Below are 27,500 nucleotides of genomic sequence, written 5' to 3' on the forward strand. Positions count from 1 at the left end.
TCTACGGAAAGGTCCTCAGAGAGAGATCAAGAGGTTGTGGAGACAGAGCCTGTGACATTTTAGAGCAAGAAATGCCAGTTTGCTGAGGCTCTTTAGATGTATGTGTTTATATAGAAAGATGCCAATTTGCTGAGTTCTTTCTATACAATTGGAGGGTTGTGCTCCTCCCCCAAATTCCTTTAAGCTCAATTTCTAAATTTCTTTAGGGTAGGAACAGGGCACCTTGGAATATTCATAGTCTGTATTGGGGGTGGGGGGGTGGGGAGGGTTTATCTTGCCAGACTTTTGTGAAAAAACTTATGTTTTGATGTGTTGTTTTTCTTTCACTTTTTTTTTTTTTTTTTTTTTTTTTTTTTTTTTTTTTTTTGGTTTTTCAAGACAGGGTTTCTCTGTGGCTTTGGAGCCTGTCCTGGAACTAGCTCTTGTAGACCAGGCTGGTCTCGAACTCACAGAGATCCACCTGCCTCTGCCTCCCGAGTGCTGGGATTAAAGGCGTGCGCCAACACCGCCCGGCTTCTTTCACTTTTTAAGAGCATATTACACACAAAAAGGAAAATAGAAACACCAGAAAAGAAAATATATTATTTAATGAGGGGATCTGTTGTCACAGCATCGGGAAATGACTTAGATTTACAAATGCTCTTTCCTGTGCTAGACCTGAGGACCAGATTCTGACAAACAGAATCTCACCCATGTTCCCCAACACTGGTAGAGGTGTGGCCTAGAAGCTTCTCCTCTTAAAGATGAGAATGCTGAGGCACGAAGAGGACATGAATGTACTCAGGGGCCTTGCTTAGCAGCTACTAGAGGTGGGTGGCAACCCCATGGCCATCTGACCACAAGCGTGGGTTCTAGGAATGGCATCACGTGGCTGCATTTGTAAAAGGTGAACATACAGAGATGGCTGCTGGAGAGGACAGTGCTCAAGTTTGAGGGTTGCAGGCTGGGGAGGGGGCGTGGCTCAGACCAAGCAGCCCTGCCCAACTGGCCTTCTGCTTGATGCTGAGCTCTGCGAGGGAAACATACAGTACTCGGGACACACATCTACTTACTGGCATAGGGTGAGTTGGCAGCTGAGCCATTGAGGAAGGTTGGGGAGCCACCCAAATTGGACATGGCGGCAGAGCCGTAGCCATTCATGCTCGTGGTGACAGAGTTATAGTTGGTCTGCTGGGGGGTGGTGCTCGGCACATACCCATGCGGTGACACGCTGCTTGAGTTGCGGGTGAAACCTGAGAAATGAAGGCAAAACCCAGGGTCAGGGTAGCATTCAGGCAGTGACTTTTGTGGGAGACCTGGGGTATCAGGGAGGAACATCTCCATTACACCCGCCTCACAGCAACCAAAAGGGAAAAGACCCGGTGATTCATGTGCAGGGGTTGGTAGTGCTATCTCTGTGATTAAAATGGGAAGCTAGCAAAGACACATTTCTTAGGAGATCATAAATACTTAGCAGGGCCGTGAGAAGTGGCAATGGGCCTATAAATTATCATTTTGGAGCAGGAATAAATCCCAATCTAAGAGATGTTCTCCCGAGTTAACAGGTTCCTCTTCCCTGGACAAGAATGATGTGTTGTGGCCTATGAGAACTTTAATTCCATCCCTCTTTGTGATCTGTCATTCATGATTTATGGGGGAAAGTTGGATGTAGAAATGGCTGCATGCATGCATGCATGCATGCATTCCTTCAAGCCCCCCTACTAAGTCCCCAGATGTGAAACTAGAAACAAAATTCTACAATAATATTTGATACACACAAGTGAAGAATCTCTCTTGGAAGAAAAAAATATTATATATAATATATATAAATTTGATCTCAAGTAAATGGCAGAGGCCGGAAGGTGGGAGAATGAGTTTATCAAGGGGCAGGGGAAATGGAAGAGAGGGAAAAAGCAGCCTCCTGACCTTGATTGGTGGCTTGTGATGCCTCAGAGACATTCACAGCCAGTTGTCCACTGAAGGAGTTCACGCCCATCATCCCTGCATGAACCGAAGTGTTAGCAAGGGCTGGGAGCTGGTTGTGGTTGCGAGGGACACTGTAGAGAGCCTCTGCAATGTCGGCAGCTCTCTTCAGGATAATCTCCTGGAAAGTCAAAGGCACAGCATTGTTAGCTGCCCTGACTCATACTCCCAACAGCCCCATCCTTTTGTGCTTCCTCTCTGGCAGATTCTGTGCTCGGGGACAGCAGTGGCCAATATTTCTGTATCACCGCTGATGTACCTGTAAGGTCAGGTTTTATCATCCTGGCCACATCACAGTTGGGGAAACTGAGGCCATGAAAGGCAGAGAGCTCACTCAAGAATACTCATTTCTTTAAAGATAGAGCTGAGATCCAGAATGCCATTTGTTTCGGTCTGAAACCTATTGTTGTCAGTATATGACAGTACTGTGGGATTTCCCTTCTCCTTCATGCATGGGAACTCAAGGCCTGAGAATCATGTCCTCTGGCTGCCATTCAGGGAAGCCAAATTCTGAGGATTTTAGTACAACTGTTTTCTGGACAGTGAACTCAGGAGAGGAGGGGAAGGAGTGAAATTGGTCAGAGTCAGTTTCCCAAGAAGCTTCAGTTTTTTGCATACAATTGTTCTCTGAAGCATGAATAGTACTTCATTCTATATTTTAGGAGAAGAAATTAAACCCTTCCTCCTCCTAAATTTGCTAAACTTGAGAGAAATAAAACAAAATACAGTAGCTCTTTTTTTTTCAGTTATGAAGCACATTCCCAGTGAAGATTAATTTTTAAATGGAGCATCTTTTCCAGAAAGGGATAGGACACAATTTTAAAAAAAGATAGTGGAAAATTTGAAAAACAGGGAGGTCTGAACAGTCCTATGGCATGTCACATCTTAGACAATTAATACTTAGCTTTCATAGCATTTTTTTACTATAAGGACTCAGACATTTTTTTCAATGAATGAGGAAGCACTTCATTAATTTAGAGACCTGGACCACTTACCTGGTTGTTGTGGGGCATCCCATACAGGGCTTCAACAAGATCAGCAGCCCTTTTAAGGATCACTTCCTGTCAAGAAAAAAAAAAGATAGATGTGCGCTTCTGAATGACAGCAGGTGTCCTTATTTTTTCCCATGACAGCATCCCCATCCTTCTAGCCATCCTTTGCCAAGACACAATTGTAAAAGCAGTAGCTTGGGGGCCCCAGAATGGTGTTAAGTTACCAATTTATCCTTGTTCACATACACACTTAATTGAGTCAAAAGGTGAGCATCATTGGTACTGTAAGATAAAATACATCACTCAGTCCTCTGGCATAGGCACGATAAAGCACTCATATGTTTATTGCTGAATACAATTGCGTGGTCATTTGCTGAATTACTATAATCGATGTCATTCAGGGCATGGTATGAATCCCTAAGATGTGTTTATATTGTACTTAATTGCTTATTCCAGAAACCATGACCTTATCAGACGGGTCATTTCCAATCAATCTCCAGCCACTAAAGAAGCATGTAGCCTTAAGCTTCTTTTGTTTGTCTCTCTTGTATGGCGGAGCTATAAGGACAGGATACAGAAATCTCACACACGGAAGGAATACAGTGCTGATCAAAGGCCTTTGCACAAGGATTCTCCTCTCCTTAGAAGCCCCCACTGGGCCAATATTCATGACAAGTAGCCTTGATTTCTTATACTGCAATTCTTTGCTGTTTCTGTGGTGTTGGTGTTTCTTCTCTCTTGCTCACTTATCCTCCTCATAGATCTATGTTTATTACTCATCCGGCTTGAAGAAAAAGTAGCTCCCTCCTTTTACTAAGGTAGGCTTTCACCTTTGACTTGCATGGGTCTAATCAATGGAGGTACTCTATATAACACATTAGGACAAACATAAGCCATTCTTTCTCCATTGCACCTGATCTGTCTATAGATTCCATCTATAGAATAGATGGAATAGAACAGATAGTAGCAACATTAGGCTTGGAACTGGTAAAAATGAGGCCTAGCAAAGAGCCACATCCAATAGCGTGAGGTAGAGAGGGCACTTATAAAAGCTTTGTTTACTGTAATTCAGTGTTGATAAAGTTGTAATGGAAGTATAACTTTAAAATCGGATGCCTTGGAGTTCAGAACGGGAAAACAGTGCTGTTCCATTTTCAGATGCTGCAGACACTGATCAGAAAATAGGGCTATAATTGCGTTCATTTCGCTGTCACCATAGCCTCTTCAAAAATCCTTCAGCAAATCTTTCAATGACAAGCTTTTAGATATATATTAGCATTTTTTTCAATTCAAAATTCTCCACAATATAAGATAAAACAGTTGTCATACTGCAGTAACTACTTATCACATATATAATGTCCTAAACTCAAAGAGGAGAGAGAGGACTTTCCAGTTCTTGATAAACTGCCAGACCGCTCCCCCTTTCTAAAACAATGCAGTCATTTTTCATGTAAAGGGTAGAGAGAACACTATAATCAATGGAATCTGAACCAATATATCTACAATTATCCCTTCACTTTTAAATGCAAGCTACACAATAATTTACCACTTTTTGTTTGTATCTGACCATAATTGACCACAGCAAGGGACCACTAAACCCTATGCCCAGCTCAAATCCAGCTAGTGCCGCTTTCTTCAAAACCTTGTGGCTTTATCTGGCTCCAAGGAAAGACTAAAACAAAACAGTAGCAACTTAGTTCTTTATTAAGAGATTTGCCATCTCTGCATCTATGGTCATGTATTTCTCCAAATAAATACTTATGCCGATGTCTGGGCTCTACTGGGAAGATGTTTCTCTTCTTTTGGATTTTTGAAGAAAAAATAGCAATATACAAATCTCTTGTTTGTCAAACTTATGACGCAGTATATAGTAAAGTAGTGGATTTCAGCCTTGCAACACTGTAATTAGAGATTGTAACACCCTTCTTGTTTTCATTAATTTCACAAAATCGGGGAGTAAATAAGTTCAGAAGGAATGCCAAAGTCTTAGAAGAATTTATAAGTCTGAATGAAATATTGCATTTTTGGTGATCAAGTTTTCAGTGATATGACCAACCTGGTGGTTTATTTAGGGCCAGAAGCGGGTTGCCATTTTACCACTTGAAAATAAAGGACATGGATTCTCCCTGCCTCTCCCCACCCTTCCCCCAACACTGGATCTTTTTGATCCTCTGTATTACTGTCTTCGATTCATGATGGTGGAGCTCGTTTTTCTAACCTAGCACATGGGCACAGGCACGGCTCCGGCAGAATGTCACTCCAAACCATCATTCGAATTTCAAGGAAGATGAATCCGGATGTCTTGTCCTAGAAGCTACGGCCTTAAATGATACCTCACCCATCTGAAAATGTCCTTCACTGTAGTATCAAATGTGGGCTTTTAGGGAGAGCCATATGTAGCCCAGCCCTGCCAGTGTGAACGGGTTTCCGCTAGTTATGTGTGCAAATGGGGAGGTAGAAAGGCATGCCTGGGCCCTCGGTGAGTTAGTGCCACAGCCCTGCAAGGTGCTTGGATTTCGGTGACCAGAAAATTGCTCTCACCTCCGTGTCATTACGCTCTCGGTGAACTAGCCCCCAAGCGTGTTTGTGTTGGGGATCTAATATATTGCCTTTCAATCAGAGCTGAGAGCCACTGAACACAGAGACAGAACATGACGAGCAGGTCAGGAAAGCAATAAAGATTTTACAGAGCTGTCCAAGGTGCTAAATTTACTCAATAATGGGTTTGGCACCATAGTGTTAACCTCTCATTTACTACCAGTTTGAGGGACTAAATTGAAGTAGCTGACTTCATTTACCTTGAAATGTATATTTTATGACATTATGTAAGTAGATTGAAAGGGCACTGCAGTTTTAACAATTTAAAGGCTAAAGCATGTTTAAGACGAAACTTGAATATTTATTGTATATTGCACTTAAAGTATATAGAATGTTAAAATGTATTGATTAAATTTGTAAAAGGCATTATAAAAATGACAGGTAATATAAGAGATGTATGTCTTTTAAAATCAGATTGATAGTATATGCTATCTCTTCTGGGGCCACAAGTGTAATTTTTTTGCAGTTTTATGTGATAATTTGAAAAATCTGTAATTTCACATTAGGAAATGATTGAGCCTAAGATTTTTTTCTTAAAATAAAAGGAAAGAAATTTCCCACCTGGGGGAAAACTGGATATTTCATATAGTATTTTGTCTTGGCAATTACTCCTTAAGTCCTATTTTCGTGGCACTAGGTGGGAGTATAGTCGAAGGAACCTTCAATTCTAATATTCAGTTTCAATACTGCTGAAAAGAAAACTTACTTGACTGCTATTAAAATATAATTTTTCAAGGCATTCACTTATTAGAGAGATTTTTCTTTTCATAATGATGCACCCCTCCCCCGGTCAAATTTTTAAACACTGGGCTTGAGAGATTAGAGTCTTCCAAAACAATTAATGCTAGACTTGGATTTCAAAAGCGATTCCCATTGGAGAATAAAGAAGATATCCACAAGTATAATAAATATTGAACGTCTTAAGAGCCCCCTTTAAAGATTTAATGCTTGTCCTCTCACAAAATTCTGAGTCAGATGGTTTTGTTTTTGGTTTTGGTTTTTTTTTTGGGGGGGGTTTGGTTTTCTCTGCATGGCCCTGAAGTCTTAAAGAAACAGAAAGTATTTGCTCTTAAAAACAACCTCCATGTTGATCTCTTTCCTCACAATCACACTCTGCCTTCTCCTGTCTTTAGACAGTGTTCATGGAATAAAGATTATACGGATGGGGGCGGGGCCTGTGGGCAGGGGCTATGCTACAAAATTGGGAAACTTTGTAGAGGCTTGAGGTGAGGTTCCAGGGAAGGGTTCAAGTGTGATTGCTATTGCCTTTTCTTATGATAGGGGATCACCATAGCTGAATGGGCTACAAAGGGAAGTCCCATTTTTCCCATGTGGTCAACCAACCTAATGGTGAGTGATTTCTGAGCTGCTTGTGGCCTCGGTCGTCACCTCTGAATATCATCAGCTAGCTGCTGTAAGGACCCCTCACCCTCTCAGAACTGAGCCGCAGGGCTCCACAAGGGTTACCCCCGACCTTCATCTTCCAGTCACTCTACCCTGGCCGATCTTCTTGCCCTGTGATGCTGGAGAGCTGTTCTCAGTTCAGGTCTAGTCAATACTCCGGAAACTTGAGTCAGACTGGTGGGTTCCTTCTCTGCTGTCTCCTTACTCTATCCTTGTTGCCTTTCCTTCTTTGGAGAAACCACTTGCAATGCCTCCCACTCTCCCTGAGACTGGAGGTAGCAGCAGTCGGGTGGGAAAGGCAGAGGAAGTGAAATACAAGCTTCAGCTGGTCTTCACAGAGAACATTCGGCCAATGAAGAAATGGAGACTCAGGCAGGTCAGACAATTTTCTCTGAGTGAGCACAGCTGCAGCGTGGCTGAGCGGGGATTCAACCCCAGACCTGCCACATTTAAGAACCCTAGATCTTGATAGATCTTCTAATCCTTTAGAAATGATTTCAGCTTTTCTGCAACCCTAATCATTTATCTCTCTCTTTCCTCTCAAAAAAAACAGCATTGACCAGACCACCCAGAAATTCATAGAATACAAGCCATAAAATATTTTGCTCTGTCTGAAAGATGTAAGCCCACACTGGCCACTGCTAGATGATAGACTCGTTAAGGCCCTGGATGCATCTTATTCTCCTTCATTAAGGTCCTGGAACAATGCTCAGTGAAATCCAGCCCCTGAGAAAGTTCCTCAGGAAGAGTCCCTTCTGGGATTCCATCGCTGATCTTCTAAAAGTACATGTCTAATTCATATTACTACACCAGTGACATATTTACTGCAATTCATAAAAGCACAAGAGTGAAATTTGGTGTTCTATTTGGTTCCTTGCCTTTTAATCCAATGTGTAAATTCCCAAAGGTTAAGTTATGATCACTGAACTTTTTAACATCACTTTTTCTCCTAGGAATTTGCTCTTTCATGGCTGCCAGCTTGAACTTACATTTTTAATGTTGTGGTTAATAGAATAACTGTGTTAGGGCATTATCTCAGGTTATAGGTGTCTAGCAGCATGAGCCTGGACTTGGTAGATGTCAGCTTGTGATTAGCTACACTCTCAAGCCCTAAAAAAAAAAAAAATACACAGTTCTTTGCACATTCACAGATAGTCACCTCAGTGACCTGGAATGTCATGTCAAATATGCAGAGACAGCCAGCTCATCTTTCATTTCACGATGATAAAATCTCTAGAGATTATTCCCCCATTCATGGGAGTTTCCTCTTTATCATTTGGCTTCAGATGTACAGCTAATCACCCAAAGGGGAAGGTTGTGCAATTGCCTACACATGCACTTACTCCAGCTCAACATTTTGAGCAACACAGACACTGATGAGTGGGGAGAGGGCCAGAACCTGCTTTCTGTCACAGCTCATACAAGCCAACTCCTGCAGCTCAGGGGTAACCACTCATCAACTCAGATACTTTCAAATGTCAGATTTGGATTTGGAGACTCTGGGAACTCCTAAAGGATTCCCTGACATTGCAGAGGACAACGCATGCCACCAGGCATACCACCCCAACCAGGAGATTAATATTTTGGAGGATGCAGAAGGCAACAGAAGAGAAACATGACAGACTTGAGTGATCAAAAACAAAATGATTCACGTGATTCCCAAAGAAAAGGGCGAAAATGTCCAATAATAATGTCAATTCCTCTGACACCCATTTATCCCCCAATACCCTTTCTCTTATCAGGGAACTCAGCATGCAGTGGACCAGATCAGTAATATAAAATAAAACAGAACGGCAGAGTTATTACTGCCTTGGAAATAACCAGCCTCTATTAAGAAAATCAGCATAGGTTTCACTGGGTGCCCGCTGCAGAGTTTATTGAAGGACCCAGATTTTGCCCAGCTTGCTAGCCTTGTGGGTTCTGACTCCTTCGATTCTTGCTCCAAAAACCCTTGGTGACATTACTGATTGGAAAGCCCCAAAGCTGAAACATCTGACTAGAAGTGTTCAGGAGCCTTTCCCTGACCATGCTGGATGCATCAAGCGATACACACCAGTTGTATTGAGATGTGTTTCTTTGGACGATAGGCTTATATCCTGACTTCCTGTATGGTTATTCAGCCAAATGGAAAATTCCACAATGGGAGACTCTAAAAAGTCAGAATAATGAGGGCAGCGAGGAGCTGGGTGAGACAAATCAAAACAATGCTCGGGCACCGTTCAGTTCCCTGTCCTCTGAGACATTCTTCACATTTTTTCATTTTTCTTGTAATATGAAACTTCGTGAAAGAGAGCTTCCCACACGTCATTAGAGGCCCTTGGTGTCACACTTTAGCACCCTTTACTCAGAAGCCCTGTGACTGAGAAGAGTCGCTTACATTTAGCATGGATATAATTAAGCATGGTTCTGTTGAAAGGGGCACTCTCATTACGGCTAAGGACCACTTTAGAGTAAATTGAAATGGAAAGGAATAGCGCAGAGGAGGTGGAGGTAGCAAGTGGATATTTCCAGGGACGCATAAAATGCCAAATGTGTAACAATTAGATTTTACAGCTCTGCACTCTAAAGACTTCAAAGTGGTTTTTATTATATAAGAAGACTCAGCTGGTGCTGGGGTGCTGGCTCAGTCAGGAAAGGGCTTACTTCCCCACCTTGAGGACTTCAGTTCGATCCCCAGCTTCTTTGTAAAGGCATAGCTGTGTGTGCCTGAAACCCTAGAGTTTAGAAAGCAGAGAAGAACTGATCTCCTTGGGGCTCTCTGGCTATTTGTGGAGTCTGGAGTTCAGCGAGGGACCATCTCCAAACCCAGGGAAAGTAAACAAGATACAGCATCAACCTCTGGCCTTCACATGTGACATGTGTACGTGTAACTCTACACATTTATCAACACACACATAAAAATTTTCTTCCAGATTAGTAAATAATAATGACTCACCTGAACCTATGACTACCCTACAGAACACTCTGGTGAATAATTTGTTTATCTTTTTTTTTTTAAATCAAATTCCAAAAATCTGTGTTCATTTCAATAATAAAACCATTAAGTATTTTTATTATCATTTGTGTGTGAGTGATTGTGCATGTATGTGTGTGTTTAAGTGTATAAGTGAGAAGGAGACGGAGGGGAGAGAGAGAAGAGAGAAAGGGAAGGGAGAGGGAGAAAGAGAGAGAGAGAGACACAGAGAGAGAGAGAAACAGAGAGAGAGAGAATAAGTATATCATCTGTATGGGTGCCTGTAGAGGCCAGAAGAAGGCATCGGATCTTCTGGAGTGGGAGTTACAGGTAGATATGAGCTACCAAAGTGCTGACTTTGGGCCTCTGGAGAAGCAGTAAACATTCTTAACCATTGAACCATCTTGCCAGATCCCAAAGTTGCAAGTATTTTTTTTTAAAAAAAAAAGAGTCTTCTATAACTACTACCAGGGTCCAAGACACCCAAAGCTTCCTAGTGTAAAGAAAACTCAGGAGAGATTTGTGATTCTATCCTGACTTTCTGATTGTTTTGTGTTCAGATTAGAGGACAGCCCTTCTACTTCCCAAGTGTCTTAATATGTGTCGGAATGCAAGTTGTGCTGGGGATGTACCAGAAAGCATGCTTCTGTCATAATCGTGGTGTAGGAGCCTTCTGAACCCTGGGAGATTAAAATCTGCTGTAAGCTAACATGGCTGGATCCACGTAAGACATCCTAACTTACATGATCGACTTTTTCAGTGGGAAGAAAAAGGCTGTTTTCACGCAGCCGTTATTGCCTCAATGGAAAAAAAAAAAATCAATGAACGTGAAATGAACAAGAGATTTTGTCTGAGCTGCAGTTAATACCACTGAAGAGCTATGGATATTAAAAGGTCAACAAATAAATTAGCCAGAGTGTTATGAAATGAATGATTTGGCTTATAATTTTATTGAGTGAAAATTGTTCCCTGCCTATTAAACCAGGTAATTTTTATCTGGTGCCTCAATGACTGTTCCATAAGCAATAATACAGTTGTAAGAGCTGCTGGTTCGATCGTGTGACCTCTGAGAAGCTAGCCAGGACAGCCGCTTCCCGATGATGGATAACATAGCATAGCTTGGTCTCCAGGAGGTGCCAGGCCTCCCTTCTTGCAAGGAATCTCATAAAAGAAACATTACAAGTTGATTCATTTTACCAAAATGTTCGACTTTTCAGGTGCCAGCAGTTCTGTGTAAATTGTGAAAACGGCATTGCTGGGAAGAGTTACAATGGCTTTCCCTCCTCTCTTTTGGTCGCTGGGCTTTCTCTTCTAAATGGTGTCATGGTAATTGGTGAATGGGAGCCTGGGGTGCTTCCTGCCACACATACAGTGAAGAATGGTATCTGTGCCCTTGTGGATGTGACCTGCTCTGAGGTACAAAGATGAACCCGCCAACCCCTGGCTGCCTCTTCTCATTGCAATTCATTGTGCTGGTTTAAGACCAGCGCTCTGGGTTAGGTCCTGCCGAGTGGCCTTGGAAATCGACTTTCTGATCAGGATAAAAGGCTCTCCTGAAAGAGAAAACTCTGGACAGAGATGCCTTTTTCAGGGGTAGGTTGTAAAGTGAGCACACGAAACAAAGCTGCCTAGAGTCAAAATTACCCTTGAAAGTCTTTTAAGTCACCTTTAAGTTGCCAAGGCCGAGGCTTTTAGAGAAACACACACACAAAAAAAGCCAAATATTATTTCTGTCTCTCTTTGTCTTTGGGTCCTGGCTTCCCTTCCCTTAGGGCAAAATGAAATTAATATCTAGCTTGAGAATAAAAGGTCTTGGAATGAGCAAATGAGATGCTTGTCATATGTGCATGTGAAGTGTATGCACGTAAATGTACATATATGTATGTGTATGTGTGCAAAATGCATGTGTGTTTACATTTATGTTAAACTTAAGTGGTGGACTTAAGTTGACTTTGGCTTTGTAAAGTTACTGAACAAAATTGGCTATTGTATGTATATCTGGGTGAACCATATCTGTGAATTGTGTTTCTCAAGGTTTAAGGGATGGTCTTGGGTACATCTGCAATTAAAATCCAGTGCCTTGGGCTGGGGAATTGGATCAGTTTGTAGAGTTCTTGTCTAGCATGCAGAAAGTCCTAGGTTTGAGCCCCGACACTGCATAAAGCTGGGTGTGATAGTATACCTCTGCAATTCCAGAATTCAGAGGTAGAGACGGGAGGATCAGAAGTTAAAGACCATTCATGGTTACATAGCAAATTGGAAGCCATCCTGGGATATGTGACACCTTGTCTCCCAAGAATTACAAAAAAAAAAAAAAAAAAAAAAAAACTAAGTAAGTAAGCAAATAAATAAATAAATAGAGGAAAAAATCCAGGGCCTTGAAAAGTGGAGAAATGGCACCAAGGTTAAGCATGGGTACTGCTCTTATAAAAGACTGGATTTCAATTTTCATGTTGGGTAGCTTACAATTGCCTCAGTAACTCCAGTTCCACGGGATCCAACACCTCTAGCCTTCATGGGCATCTGCATTTACATGGACAGGGAGAGGTGTTCCCGTGCACGCACATGAGTGCACACACACATACACACACACACACACACACACACACACACAAATGCACCATTTATCAAACTCCAGGGCCTCTTGATTGCTGGGGACTCAGTAGTAGCTCCAATGCTTGACTGCTGTATTACCCAGGGCTGAAGAGAGTGAGCAGGAATTCTGCCCTTGACCCCTTGACTGTGCACCTATGAGTTTCCGTCTTGAAGACATTCTCCTGGTGGCTGGAAGATGGAATTGGCTTTGCCCCTTCCTCCTGCCATTCTTCTACAGGACGGGTATATGAAGTAGGTTAAACTGAATCTGTCTCCAGGAGCTCAGCCCTCAAAGAACATTTGGGAGAGTTCCAGAGCTCAGCTGGTGGGTAACTGTTTCTATGAGCCCTCACCACACAGGCTGAGCAGCCAAATAGAAGGCATTCTCCCCCTGGATTGCCTGTGTGGGCCTCTAATTCTTGCTACTACTTTCGCCTAGCTCAGCCATTTGTGAGCTAACTTTAGTCAATGCCACCACATCTCTCCTCCACCCAACTGAGCCTGAGGGATTTGGAGACTGGTATGCAAAACCTCCTGTCTTTAGAATTCCAATTTCCTCATTCTCAGAAGCAGTAAGTAAGTACATGGGGACTCAGGCGCTAGATCTGAAGCTCAGTGGGCTGAGCTCAAACCCACACTATGCTACTTAGTGTGAACACATGCTTTTGTTTCCTTATCTATAAAAGAGGGGTGATGCCAGTGCCTGCTCGAAGAGGTCCCCCACAGTGAGTGCTTCCCAAGCAACGGTCAACAATATCGGCGATCCCCACTTCTTTTACTGAGCTTCTTGGCAAGCTGTACTCATGCTGTACTGGATGGTGTTAGGATGGAGAAGGAATCCAGTCTGTAACACCCTGAGAGTGATTGTGAATGGAGCGCTGCTGGGACAGTATGCGAAGGTGGGAAGCCGCCACTCCTGGGCTTCATACGCTGCTCTAGAAGCCTCAGCTCTCTACTGCATAAGGACCAGCACATCGCTTTCTTCTCTGCCTCTGTCTGCTCGTCCCAAACAAGCGGAAAATTGAGTGAAAAATAAGCCATCAACAGATAAAAATCCTCTAAACGAGTGAACACTATTATTTTGTGAGGCTCATGTGACTTTTTGGTGAAAGGTGTGTTTCTTACTGCATGTATTTGTATATGCGTATATATGTATTCATATGTGTTTGGGTGTGTATGCAAGCTTTCCTATGGAGGCTAAGGGTAATGTCTGGTATCTTCCTGATTGCTCCCCACTTTACATCCTGAAGGATGCCTTGCTGAACGTGGAGCTTGCCAATTGCCTGTTCTAGCTAGCCCACTAGTCCCAGGGATCCCTTGTCTTTGTCCCCTGAGGCTGAGATTACAGGCAGGCCATCGGCCTGGCTTAAGTTTACTAACTCAGAACTCACGCTTGGACAGCAAGCCCTTTATCTACTGCGTCATCTCTGCAGCCCACTGCCACCTCTTTCTCTAGATAAAGCTGAGCGCAGGCATGTAAGTGTGTGCACATGCTCACATCTATATACTGCTTCTGCAGGGCCCAGATCTAGGCTCGACTCCCAGGATAAAAGAAGTTTAAGTGCTAAAGGAGAGCCAAGTTCCTGAGCTAGGCACATTATCAAAATGGGGAGATGGAATCTGCCTCTCTGTTTTCTGGCAGATGAAGATGAGGGAGGGGAAGTGGATGTCATTCCATAGTTTGTGTTTTCACAAGAGAATGCAGAGACAAGATGTTGGCTGAAACCAAACTCAAGGGTGCTCCCCCCACCAAGAATGAATTGGATAGACCATAAGACTGGCATTTGTTTCTGGGCTTTTGTTTGAGCAAGGTCACTCATGTTTGCCAATGTAATGTTAATAAAGTTTCCTTAAATTAGAGAAGTAAAGAGATAGAGGGGATGGGAGAGGGAATGGTGACAGAGGCAGTAGAACATGGAGACACTGGGTCTTTCTTTTACTGAATTCCTTAGTCATCCCCCTTTCCTGCTGGAAGGCAATGTGGTTATGCAAAGATTTCTTATGTGTATTTTTACTGATGCAACTGTGGGTTTTGAATTACTGATAGTCTGTGCATAAAGACTAAAACAATCAGAGCACGATTAAAATACATTGTACACAGTCAACTCGAGCTTTGTTTTGCCCCAGCTCTGTATGTATGATAAATCACTAAACATGAATACTCTTTAGGGAGGGTGATCTGGGGTCTCATCTCGCCACTAAGCAAAAACCATGCTTGCGAGTGGAATCTGAATTTCAATTTTGCAAGTGTACAGCTGAACTGAATAATCCTTGGCACAATGCAGTGCACAACTGAGCCACTAAATGGCTGATTTACTAAATTATTATTAGATGAGCCCTTGCTGTTCCAAATGAAAGTGCAGCCACCGACTTCCTCCATGGTGAGTTCAAATTGTTCTGTGTTTAAATATTCAGCATGAGGCTAATGTGAACTGATGAAATGAGACGATAAACATTCACTTTCGATACAAAGAGAGCGGCAGAGAGGCAACACATCATGAGGGCCCTTGGAAGTGAAAATGATTTACGCTTTAGAATGGAGCTGACGACTTCCATTACTTTAAGGTACTCTTAATTAGCCCAGCATTTGAAATGACTGATTCCTGTGTTCAAGTAGAGCAGCTTCACAGGGTCCGAGATTTTCAGATGGCAATGAAGGAGAGGCTCCCAGGAGGATCTGCTCCCTCCTCGATGAGTCCAAACCTAGAGTGGCATCCATGGTTGGCCGGCTCACCAGCACCAGCAGAGACAGGTATCTGAGCGACTACAGCGATTGACATTCAGGGTATGTTTTAGATTCATCCAAAGGGTCTATGACCCACGTGCCCTTTGGTCCACGCTTCTGCATGCTAACCCCGTGACAAGCCACATTTTAGTCCATGGCCCCATGGGCACAGAGCCACAGTCTCAGCAGCTTCCTTACTGACACCTGCTGGAATCAACTACCACTGCCGTGCCTTTGGACAAACCAAAGCCCTCCTGTCTCATGTCACTTTTGAGGCCAGTTATAGGCAAGCACTTAAAATATTGTGATCACTTAGAGTAGATTAGAATTTTTTATTGGCGCCATGTTGCCATAACAACGCGAAGACAGCAGATGACTTAAGCTAGGCTTGCAAAGCACAAGGCTGCTCATCTGGCAGTTAAAATGAATACAGTTCATTTCACAAGTTTCCCATATGGACTCTTAGTGTATGGTAATGAGGAGACCATATGGTGAGAGAAAATGCTCAGAGAACAATTGGGATCCAATGGCTGAGTGAGGAGAAGTTGGGAGAGACAGCCGAGTGAGAGATTCTGGTGTGCTCTTGGGAGTTCGAGGTTTGGCTGGGTTTTGAGGGGGATGACTGTTTCCCATAGGGGTTTTGAGTTTCTTAATCCATTCCTTAATATGTCGGCTGTGTGAAATGACAAACATCTTGCAAATTTTGCAATATCATCCATCACAGACTGTCAGCAGTGTTTGCAGATCTGACTCGCAAGAGCCTTTAAGTGTGCTGTGCTTAAAAGGCAACAGTACCAAGTTTTTAGACAAAGTGCAGGAGAATTTAAGCACTTCTGACAAGCTGAGACATTAGCAGTAATGATTTTAAAAACACTCACATCTTTTGCCTGCATGTTTAGCTGTAAATAATGCTAGGATGTATAAAAGCTTTAAAGGAAAAATGTAATAAATACTTTTTATTATGTTTCATAAGGGATGACAAATGCTCGCCGCCATGTCTATGGCTGTCTATCCATGCAAACATATGGAGATGGATGGCTTCTTCTCACCTCACTACCAACCAGATCCAGAACCTGGGCAGACAGCTAGAGAAGACTGTAGAGTCAATCCTGCACTATCCATGCTTCATAAAAGATGAATATAAATGCATTAGTTAGACACGGTGAGCTAAATTAGAAGGTCAGGCAGGGCTGGGAGGGCTGAAAAATCACACAACCAATGAGTGTAATTACTCTTTCTTAAGTCTATTAAGTGGTGTTGTTCTATCAAGGCTCTGGGGTATAGGACACGAAGAACAAGATAAAGTAATGTGTATTTATGACTCCCACTGGATCAATTTACCAGATATTTTCAGCTCCATAAAGCAAAATACACAAATGTGGCCTTTGTTGCTTTCCCCAAATTGCTCGATTTTCTCTAGAAGGGAGACTGGATCTCATAATCAAACAGTGGTAGCCTGGTAGAGATTTCCAAACCCGTCCTTATCCATAGAGAAAGGAGGAAAAGCTCCTGAGCATCTGCGGGGCATGGGCAGAAGATATTGCTGAGGAAGAGAAGGTAGAAAGTAATTGCCTTCAGGCAGAAGTATTTGAGTGACCAGATACGAAAAACGGTGGAAGTTTAACATAGACACGGGGAGGGTTTTGAACTCATGAACCTGAGTTCAAGTTTGAGCTTTCTCACTTCCTGGTTCTGATGTCATAGAAAGTCAGCAGACAGACCTCCTTGTGGAGGGGGGGATATGGCTCAGCCTAAATGCCTCTTCTGTGGATTATGGGATGTGTGTCATGTAGAGATTAGTGTCCCCACTTAATGGACTCTCCCCAGTTGCCTGGAACTTCTCTCTGTATGCTTCCCCTCCTTAGTTCCTAGGAGCACTGGGAAACAGCTGCTCCACAGAGGAGGAACCTGAGGCTGCAGACATGAAGTCCGTGCAAGCACCAAGTCTTCGGTGTGCTTTCCAAACTCCTCGTGTATCTGGCTTGCGCACTGGCTCGCTTGGCCGCTCTGCTCTGCAGCAGACGCCATCAAGCAGCGCTAGACATGCAATAGGCGTGAAGCAAACACAATCCTGGCTTCCCAAAATTTGCAGCCAGTGTGTATGGAATGCCGGCTAGACTCGAGCATTGAACGAAATGCTTGAACTGCCTGTGGGCTGAAGTTTAAAGGCTGTTTAGGAAGACAAGGAGCAAACTACAAAGGAAAGGAGATGATGCCTTTGGCATTCAATGCTGAGAGAATCCTTGCTCAAAGTTTCTGTGTGGCATCACCAAGGCAATTAGCATCTCAGCTTCTGATTGGCCACAGTCCTCATCCCTCTCACTTCCCATTACAAGAAGTCAACCTAGACCCCAAAGTCACATTTCTCCTGCAGGACCCAGAAAACAAAGTTCGTTTATCAGTAAAACAGGCCAGAATACTTTAAAGACCTTGGCCTGCTCAGCTCCGTGTGCTTATGGAAGAAATGAAACTCCTAAATATGGAGGGTTAGCCTAACTCTAGTGTCTCTCAGAGATGAAATAACTTACAGAGAGTCGTCTGCTCGCTCCTCCTTTCCTGTTTGGTAAATGGGGAAGATAAAGAGAAAAATGTCTATTTTCCCAACTGCTTTCAGAAGAGGGGATCCAGTAAAACAAAGCAAGTCCAGGTGCTTTGAAAAAGTGCAAGGCTGTATACAAAGGCATATTATTACGGAGAGTCGTCTGCGTGGTCTTTGGAGCAAGTTTCATTTGACAGAATATGTGGGTGGTTGTATGAATCTAGCTTTGTCTATTCCCAAACACATGGATTTAATAAAGCGGCGTTTGTTTTTTAAGGTGTGTGGTCCGCAGTTCACTGAAACACCCCTGTTTGACAAATACTGACCATGAGTCTGAGAAAGGCGGGGCCCCATGCTAAGGCCCTAACAATGGACAGTAGGGGTATAAATCTCGCTCAAGTCCACAGGAATACCTCGTGCTGGCTCCATCCGCCACTTCCTGACCCTGCCCTTGAACTCTCTTGCTCCACCTTAACGTGCAGAGCCAAGAGGACAGCCGTTCTGCTCTGAGTCCAGGGACAGCTTCCTGGGGTGGGCTCCTCTGGCCACAGTCCTTACACAGTTGAAGTGCTTGGAAGCAAGCTGCAGTGTTTCCTTAACACACACATGTCCATTGTGTCCTTGATTGCTCCTCCCGAATCCAGGAAGAAAGGGCTGAGTGGTTTACCTAAGGGCCTCCAGGGACAAAGCGACATGTGCCTGGGCTAACTATAAAACATTTTTAAATCTAACGCACAACTATAAAAATGTTTTTAGGTGTAAGTTAACAAAAACTCACTTTTATATTCTGATACCTCTGTTTTTTTTAAGAGAGAGAGAGAGAGAGAGAGAGAGAGAGAGAGAGAGAAAAGCAAAAATACTTCCTAGCTTCTTTAGACCTCAACATTTAACCAGACTTTCATCCTTATATGATTCTATTATCCCACTATTGTAGATGAAGAAACTGAGGCACAGAGGATAAAGCATAGATTCACTTTTTCAGGGAATGGGGCTTTTCTGCTCCTGCTTTTATTCAACTGACACATAACCAGGGTTACCTTCTGTCAGGAGCTAAGTAAGTAGCCAGAGTAACAACCTAGCAAAGCAGAAAGAATCACCACTCCCATTTGACAGATGGGGAAACTGAGCCAAGGAAAGGGAAGGAAGGCTTTTGACACAGGTCACTGACTAACAAGTGATGGAGGACTTAATCCTACATGGCCCAATCTGAACTTCCAGGCTGTGCTCTGAACCCCGAAGACCCCAGAGATAAAATGCTGACCTAAAATCTCAATGAAAATAAAGTCACTGCCTACATGGATTCAGCAGAAAAAGTTGTCATTGTGCCTGTGTCTCAGTTCCATCACACTAAGGCAACAACACAGCTCTCTGTGTGGGCACAGGTCAAGTCTATCATTATTTATAACTTATTGATGGGCACACATCATGTCTACCATTGTTTATAACTTATCAGTGGGCACACATCATGTCTACCATTGTTCATAACTTATCAGTGGCACACATCATGTCTACCATTGTTTATAACTTACCACTGGGCACACTTTGTGTCCACCATTGTTTAAAACTAATCGGTGGGCACACATCATGTCTACCATTGTTTATAACTTATCAGTGGGCACACTTTGTGTCCAACATTGTTTAAAACTTATCAATGGGCACACAACATGTCTGTCATTGTTCATAACTTATCAGTGGGCACACATCATGTCTACCATTGTTTATAACTTACCACTGGGCACACTTTGTGTCCACCACTGTTTAAAACTAATCGGTGGGCACACATCATGTCTACCATTGTTTATAACTTATCGGTGGGTACCCATTGTGTTTACCACTGTTTGTAACTTACCAATGGGCACACATCATGTCCACCATTGTCTATAACTTATCAGAGTATTTCACAGGAAATTCACAGACGCTACATTCCTGCTGAACAGAGGGACCTAAATTTCAACTTTTCCACAGAACACCTATGTCCTGAAAGACACAGCTGCCCATTGTTCCAATTGACTGTTTCATAGTTCACCAAGAATAAAAGAGGATAGAGGAAACAATGCAGGACCCCCTTTCAAGAGAGAAATGCAAACACAATGACACATCATATTATTCCTTCCCCAGATGAAGTGCTTTTCAGGATGGTCTATCAGTATGAACAACACTTCAGTAGAAGTAGGGCTGTTCTAAGGAACTGGAAGCTCTGTTCTTCCCTGGAGGTCAAAGTAGAAGACAGGCATGCCTGTCACAATCTATCCTCTCTTCGGCATTGGTGGGTATCACACCCACTCACCCTGTTCCTCATATCCATGCACAGGCCCAGGAGACAACAGTATGACAGATGGAACCTCCTCTGACAGGAGGATCTGCCTACAAGTACAGCCCTATACAGGAAGAATTTGACCATGTACCTGCCCCTTGAAGAGGTCCTGGGCCAAGAAGGATGCAATAGTTGTTTTTAAAATTCTTTCTTGGGGATATACAGATCTAGACACTACACATTTGGCTGTAGGGAGGAGAGGACCTCTCATCCATTCATTTAAGGTGATGCTATCAAACCATGCCATAAATTAAACAAGGTTTTCCTGTCAATTAACCATGACAGCTAACCTGACTCTGTCCTCTGAACCTATTTAATTGTTGTCTCTGCTGAGACCACACAGAACTTTGCTGAAACTTATGCTTAGTGCTCCTTCTATTTTCAGCCATGATTAGCCGTGTCTGACTCTGCATCCCATACAAACCGTGGTCTCTCACAGGAGGCATACAGCAGTCACATCAAGGCCCAATCTCCAATTTCTGCATTGACAGCAACATAATATTGTTGCCTTTATTTTTTCATTTTATTTCTCACAGCTTTGGGTTTAATTTTTCAAATAAGAAAAATGCCTTATGCAAAAAGATGTCCTATTTGACCAATCGTAGTGTCTACGTCTGTTTTCTTTCCAGCCCCTTCTACCAGATCTACCAATCCATTTCCTTTTGAGCTCCTTCTACCCTCACCAGAGGTAAGCACAGTTTTGAGCAGATAATATCTGTCATTCCTTTTCTTCTCGAGAATCAATATGACATACTGAGTGATTAGCCCAACCAAACTCCAGAGACAGGCTGAGTAGATTGAAATTTTAGCAGTGTACATGCTGTGCAGCCTTGGGCAAATTGTCTTACCTCTCTCTGCTTCATTCTTTTCTTTCCTAAACTATGAGTGGAAATAGGGACAGCATAAAGGATTACTAAAATTGCCAAGTGACATGATATAAATAGGCACAGCATCACGGACCAATCCAACGTATTTGCTACTTCTATCATGACACACAATGCACCCACGAGTTGGTTATCTATAAACTACTTTTTGTCTTAACCAAGAAGGTATTTTACATTCTCAAATCCGATTTTCTAGAAACCAAAGAGGGGGAATTCTGACCTTCGGCAAGCGTTCCGGATCACCAGGATGCCGGGGGATGACCTTCTGTAACCTCTGGAAACCATAGTCGATGGTGGGTTCATTGAGGGCTGTAAGGAAGAAGTCAGAGGATTTGAACATTTTGGGAAATACAGCGTTGTTTGCAGCACAGATGGCAGAGACATAACCCTTAGCATTTAGTTGATACTCTTGAGTCCCTCATAGAGATTTCCTCTATGTCGGGCACTTCCACCATCTATTATATTTACTGTGGAGGGGGCTGACTCTTGACAAAACATCAGTAGCGAGTGAGTCTAAGAACACAACTCCTCGGGCAGAATCTTTTACACCCTTTACATGATCCTAACTGAAAAGTAGAATGGACTTTGCTTCAAGGTTTTAGGATTCACCTCCTCATTGCAGATAAGCTGGGTAAAAAGTCAAGAGCTTGTCTAAAGGTACCTATATATTCTAAATAGCAGGGAACCACCCAGAGATCTGTTATGCCTCCTATAGAGACTCAGTAGATCCAATAGCTGAGCATTTTCTATGCAGTGAACATGCCCATGGGCAGAGCAGTGTGAGGGGCATGTCTCTGAAACCTTTGAAAGAATCTACAGAGACAAGTATTTAACGTGCTCTTGATTCAAAATCTTCCCATCTTGAATGACAGACCCACTCACAGCATTGATATTATGTGAAAGAGAGGAAAAAGAAAAAAAAAAAAAACCTCTGTGGAAAACTAGCTTAGCCCAGCTGGGTCTCTAAGAACGTTTTACTAAAAGACTCAGAGAACCAACTGCAATAATAACGTTTGGAGACAATGGACCGCATTGTGTCCTGTTGGACACATTCTCTTAAGCTCGACCAAATAGAAACTAGAATCTATGCTATCGTTTTCAGAATTCCTTCCTAGGATACAAACCATCTTGAGCCTATCTAGTCTGAGAAAGTAGGAGAGACGGCAAGACTCTCCTCCACACATACTCCTAGTATTCGGAGCAATAAGTAGGCAGTAGGATTTTATTATTTTTTGTACAATTCCTTTTCTTTTCTTTCTTTGTTTAACTAAGGTATTTCACTGCATATAAAAGACAGCCTCTCTAGCCTCTCTAGCCCTAACATTTTATCTATACATTAAAAAACAAGTTGTCTCATGCTGTACTTAAAATGCATTTCCATTAACCTAAATTTCAAAAGTAAGATTCGTACTAACTTTAAAAAACTGTATTACATTCAAATAGGTCCCAAGGCTAATGGAAGCAATTTGTATACCAACCCAAACTGACTGGCCCACTTTTCAAAATACAGGTATGATAATCTCTCGGTTTTAAAAGGACATTTAAATTGAAAGACTGTGAATTTAGAACATAATTATACCAATAGAACCCTTTAACTTGTCAACTTGTAAATCTAAAAGGCTATCAATCATTGCTAAAGAGGAAATAAACCTTAAAATTCCTTGATTGACAGTGCTTACTTTTTATGTAAGAAAAAAAAAGGGGGGAGCTGAATAAAGTGGCCAGAAATCCATTTACAAAAGTACATTGTTTTACATAGGTTAGTAAAAAGCCAGTCACTATTTCTCCCGAAGACACATAAATCAGAGGAAGTACTTTTACTTCACTTGGATGTTTTAAGTCAGAATGAACTTCAAGTAACTTTATTTAGAGTTTTTTCCCCTTCCCAAACTATAGTGCCTATCCCAGTCATTAATAGAGCTGCATTTTCATGTTGGATAATGAAATCTTTTTTTTTTCAAATATGAGATTTAGGCAGCTCTCCCCTCCCCCACTCCTTTGCCCAGGAAACCTTCCATCTGTCTCTTGTGGAAATTAGCAAAAATTACACCCAGGTATAGTGAATCTCTCTGTTCTAGTTTATGAGTTAAGGCACGATATTTATTATTTATTTTATTTTATAAATTCTTTCTAGGTCCTTGAGAAGAATTCTTCAGATTGACTTGCAGAGAAAAAAATCCATGGAGCTCTTTATGCCCATAGAATCTGTGGTATTTGATCGAGAAATGCATCAGAGAGACAGTTGGACACTGGGAGTTAAGCTATATATTGTATCTAGCACTCCACCCATAGGGCTAACTGCCAGCAAAATATTTAACCATAAACGGTAGCTTTAGACAATTAAGAGTATCACACCCAGTTCCTGAAAACATAATTCAGCATCCTAGAGTTTTACCTTTCCAGTCTAAAGCACCAATAACACGAGAGGTGCGGATCTGCCCATTTCATCATTCGTATAATGAATTCCCAGTGTGTCTAGAAACCCAGGCTGCTCATTGCAAAGCTTTTATGCTGGGGTCGGGAGAACGTGATTTTCTGGCTATCAGGTCACGGAATGACTGACACTTAATATCAGCAATTAAAAGAATCGATTCAAACATCATATGGAAGTAATAGCAAAAGAGCTGAGAAGAAGTCATTCTGTTGCCGTGAAGAGTAATTGGATTAGACATATTAAACTCATTACTCAAACAAAAATAAGCATCTACGCTATGGACATAAACTATGACAGAGGGGATATTTTAAATAGTGAGCCACGGCGAAGGCTTCTTATTTATTTCTGGTGCTTTTAGGATTTGCCTCCTACTAGCATTTTCAAGTGTGTGGACTTGCACTCCGAATCTCAGGAGCGAGCAGGACAGTGGAATGTTGCAGCACTACAGACATTATTACCATTAAGGCCCTGTAAGATGAACATGCTACCCCTTGAAACTCAAAGGAGCCTGCAAGACTTTTCTGAGCAGGGAAAAATAGTCATGAGTGAGAGGGACCATCTAATTAGGATTGGCAGTTTGGGTAGTTCTTAAAACAGACACAGCTCTCCCCATGGAAAGGAGATTAAATATCCGGGAAGAGGACATGGAACTGAGTTCACTGTAGAGAGAAGCAGAAGAGGGGCAAAGTAGTAAATAGAACTGAATAGGATCCCGGTTTCAGAATCAGTGTCATGTGACCAACCACTTACTGACTTTTCTAGTGTTAGGTTTAAAAGACTACAGGGGCGGGCGTGTATATTATGATGACTTTTCAAGATTCACGTTTGTTTATGTGTGAGTGCCTCTATATAGGTATGTGTGTTTGGTGTCCAAGGAACCCAGAAGGGGGCACTGGCTCCCCTGGTACTTGAGTTATAGGTGGCTGTGGTAAGAGCATCAAGTGCTCTTAGCCACTGAGCAGTGTCTCTGGTGACATTTTAATGAATGAATGCATCGTCAACCTACCTGCCTTCTTACCTATGTGTGTAACAAACAGCATCTAGACACAGTCGGATGAATATTAGTTGTTTCTAAAACCCATGCCTCCTAAAATGCTTCTCCCCTCTGTGCCTGGCTCATTCTCTGTTTTTAAACCTCCCACCTTCCCCTCCCCCACAAAAAGCATATATTACTTTTATAATCAGAGAAAAAGGTTAAAAGCAAGAGATTGTTGCCGAGATGGAATCTGAGCTGCTTGTATAAAGTAATGACATAAGGAACTATGCCTTAAAAGGGGGTCTGTGTACCTTTAATAACCTTGCATAGGTTATTACAAACCAGAAGAAAAATAAGTAGTATACTTTTGCCCAGTTGTATAAATATGTGACTATACATAAACTCCGAGAAAATCAACAGAGGGTAATGGGGGGAGAATCATAAAGAAGGTATATTTATTTCATCAGCAGGGGTAGTGGTACCTTAGGGACATGCATCTACCCTGCAAGAATGTAATATAAAGTTAATTCTTCAACAAAGTGACCTCATTGTACTCGAGTGCAGGGCTCAGGGGCGGCTGCAGAAAAGGACTAATCAATTCCCCCCCACACACACAAACTTGGGACAATTCCGAGAATCTGGTAGAGAAAGAAAATCCAGAGCAGGTTAACTGAGCATAATTAGCAGCATAAAGAGGCAAGAGTGACTTAAGTTCAAAGAAGAGAAACAGAGGAGGCTGTGAACCTCAGAAGGCGTGGGGTGGCAAGAGTGACCCTTTGGGCTCTGCTTCCAAGCATCTCACCTTCACCCTGAGAAGGATTTCAGATACTTTCACCCCTGAATCAGGTAAGGATGAAGAAGACTCACGGGTTTAGGGGGGAATGTTTTTTGTCCCAAAAAAGAAATAACTCAGTGCTTAAACTCTCGGGATATAATAGGACCAATTGTATGCTTTTTTTTTTTTTTTTTGAGACAAGGTTTCAGTGTGGCCTTGGTTGTCCTAGAACTCTCTCTGTAGACCAGGTTGGCCTCGAACTCAGAGATGTGCCTGCCTCTGCCTCCTGAGTGCTAGTACAAAAACGTGCGCTACAACTGCCTGGCTTAGCCTATGCGCTTTCTAAAATGCTGAAAGATAGATAGAGGTCCCGTCATCATGTGTTTGTAGCGGTGACCACATCTCTAGGTAGGAATTAGCCATTTTGTGTCACAACTTCTTAAGCTTTTAAAAATAAATTTTGTGCAAAAAGTGCTTAACCCAAAGGACAGATGAAAACACTTGAATTGTAGAGTCAGAGCCACGCTTGGTCTCTCTTGGTTAAGCTTCCCTTCTTATTCCAAAGTCCACTGCCGTGTCTGCCAGATGGAAACCGCTTTGAACAGCGTCTTGTGAAAGGTGGCAGAGAGGGAACCAGGCTCCTGAGAGCGGCTATTGAATTGAGATGTCTTCCACTGACCCTTCCAACTTATTTTCTAGTAGCCCTGCATTCCGTGGCTATAGGCGTCACAAAGCTCTGTTCAGCATGCCAAGGGCAGTCTGAAACTTTCTTGCAAACACATAAAAGGCAAGGTCAAGCGCTCTACTCAGGCGCTCCAGGTTGCAGGGCAAATGCAAGGCCTGAGGGGTCAGGGGACCCTTGCATCCCCAGCTGTGATGCGCGTGGCACTGGGAATGGACATGGGAAGGAGCACACACTCTACCACTACGGTTCTTACGTCATCTTCAGCAAAGCTATTTCTTTTGAAAGAGGAAAAAAAAAAAACCCACCCAGTTAATTAAACAGTTAAAAATACCAAGCCATTTCATCTGGCTGCATTGGGCTACTTACAAATGCCTTTAGGTTCCTCCCCCGACTCATCAGCTCAAACTCCTGCAAAGGGAACTAACTAATAACTTTCCATTCAAACTTCTTTATGAGGCCTTTCCCCTAGTGGGCATCACCACAGGTCCTGCCCTAAACAGCAAAGCTCCCATCATACAAATCTACTGCTCCAATATCCAGAGGCTTCTGCAGCATGAAACACTGTAGGTGAAGAAAATGTAGGTATGGCAACTAGATTTTATACAATAATTCTAATTATAAAATTAAAACATTTAGTAATGAGTCAACAGTATTTTCAGATTTTTTCTTTTTCCTCTCTCTCTCTCTCTCTCTCTCTCTCTCTCTCTCTCTTTAAGAAATCCACTTCACAAACAAATCAAGTAAAGACTTCTTTTCCAGAATGTTTACAGGGTACATCTATTGTAGTGAGAACTGATTTTTCCCTTCCCTTTTTTAGTTCCTTTTTAAAGAACTTATTCCTTCTCTGTCATCTTTTAGCTTCTGCAGCATCAGTCTCTGGAAACAATGGGGATGGGGATGGAGAACCTTGTCCCCTAACACACAGGGAAGGCGCTGGGTACCACTCAGACCAAAGCTTACAGAGTGAGAGGCTTTCATAGCTCAGCAACTCGCAGAGCTGCTTTCACGTATTTCTGGGGTTTTAATTTCCTTTTTTTAATGGCTGTGTGACATGATGTCATTTTGACCGAAAATAAAAAGAAATTCAGATATTAGAAAGGTAATATTTATATTCTATTGCCGTTTAATGTCCAAACAAATATGTAGACTCCATGCCAAGTAATAAATAAAAGCTCATAGCAGAGGCAGTGATCAAACTAGCACCTGGTTTCCCCAGCTTCCCTAGTGACTACTCTATATTTGAACTAAAGGAGTAACAGCCGAGCATTTCCCTTCCAGGCAGATCCATTCTGGCAGGAGACTTATTACCTATGTGCTAGGCAGAGCCTTTTTGTTCCTTAATAGCCCCATTTTTCCCTCAGTCACTAAATTAACAACCAGAGGTAAACAGTAAAACAGCAAGTTATCTTCGGGAAGCTATCTTCAAGAGTGACTCTAAAATATACTAATGGAAGAAGAAGAAAAAAAAAATCAACCCGAAACCCAAAACAAGAACCACAAAGAGTGTAATCGAAGAGACTGCTCGCACTTCCAGCCACGTGGGTGTTTCATTACCTGCCTAGATGCTGAGGGAATAAGTGCCATGCCAGGTCAGCTCATCTGTGGACCAGATACACCCTCTGAGATGCCTGAAAGCAAACCTCTTGCAAGTCAGTGCCTCTTTT

At 42.5% G+C, this 27,500-nt stretch overlaps 1 protein-coding gene across 4 annotated transcripts in view; it reads right to left on the reverse strand.

Moving 5' to 3' along the window:
• Ebf1 (EBF transcription factor 1) overlaps positions 1 to 27,500 on the reverse strand; it is a 386,285-nt gene that overhangs the window by 12,313 nt on the left and 346,472 nt on the right. For all 4 annotated transcript variants that reach the window (XM_041676119.1, XM_041676118.1, XM_041676117.1 and 1 more), the window contains exons 11-14: positions 21,187 to 21,275; positions 2,958 to 3,023; positions 1,906 to 2,083; positions 1,053 to 1,232 (exon numbers count right to left, since the gene is read on the reverse strand). In XM_041676119.1, coding sequence (XP_041532053.1) covers positions 1,053 to 1,232; positions 1,906 to 2,083; positions 2,958 to 3,023; positions 21,187 to 21,275 — 513 coding nt within the window. The remainder of the gene's footprint in view (positions 1 to 1,052; positions 1,233 to 1,905; positions 2,084 to 2,957; positions 3,024 to 21,186; positions 21,276 to 27,500) is intronic.

This window comes from Microtus oregoni, unplaced genomic scaffold (assembly GCF_018167655.1).
Source record: "Microtus oregoni isolate MIOR12 unplaced genomic scaffold, Mior012 000027F_ref0000203, whole genome shotgun sequence".
Lineage (NCBI taxonomy): Eukaryota > Metazoa > Chordata > Mammalia > Rodentia > Cricetidae > Microtus > Microtus oregoni.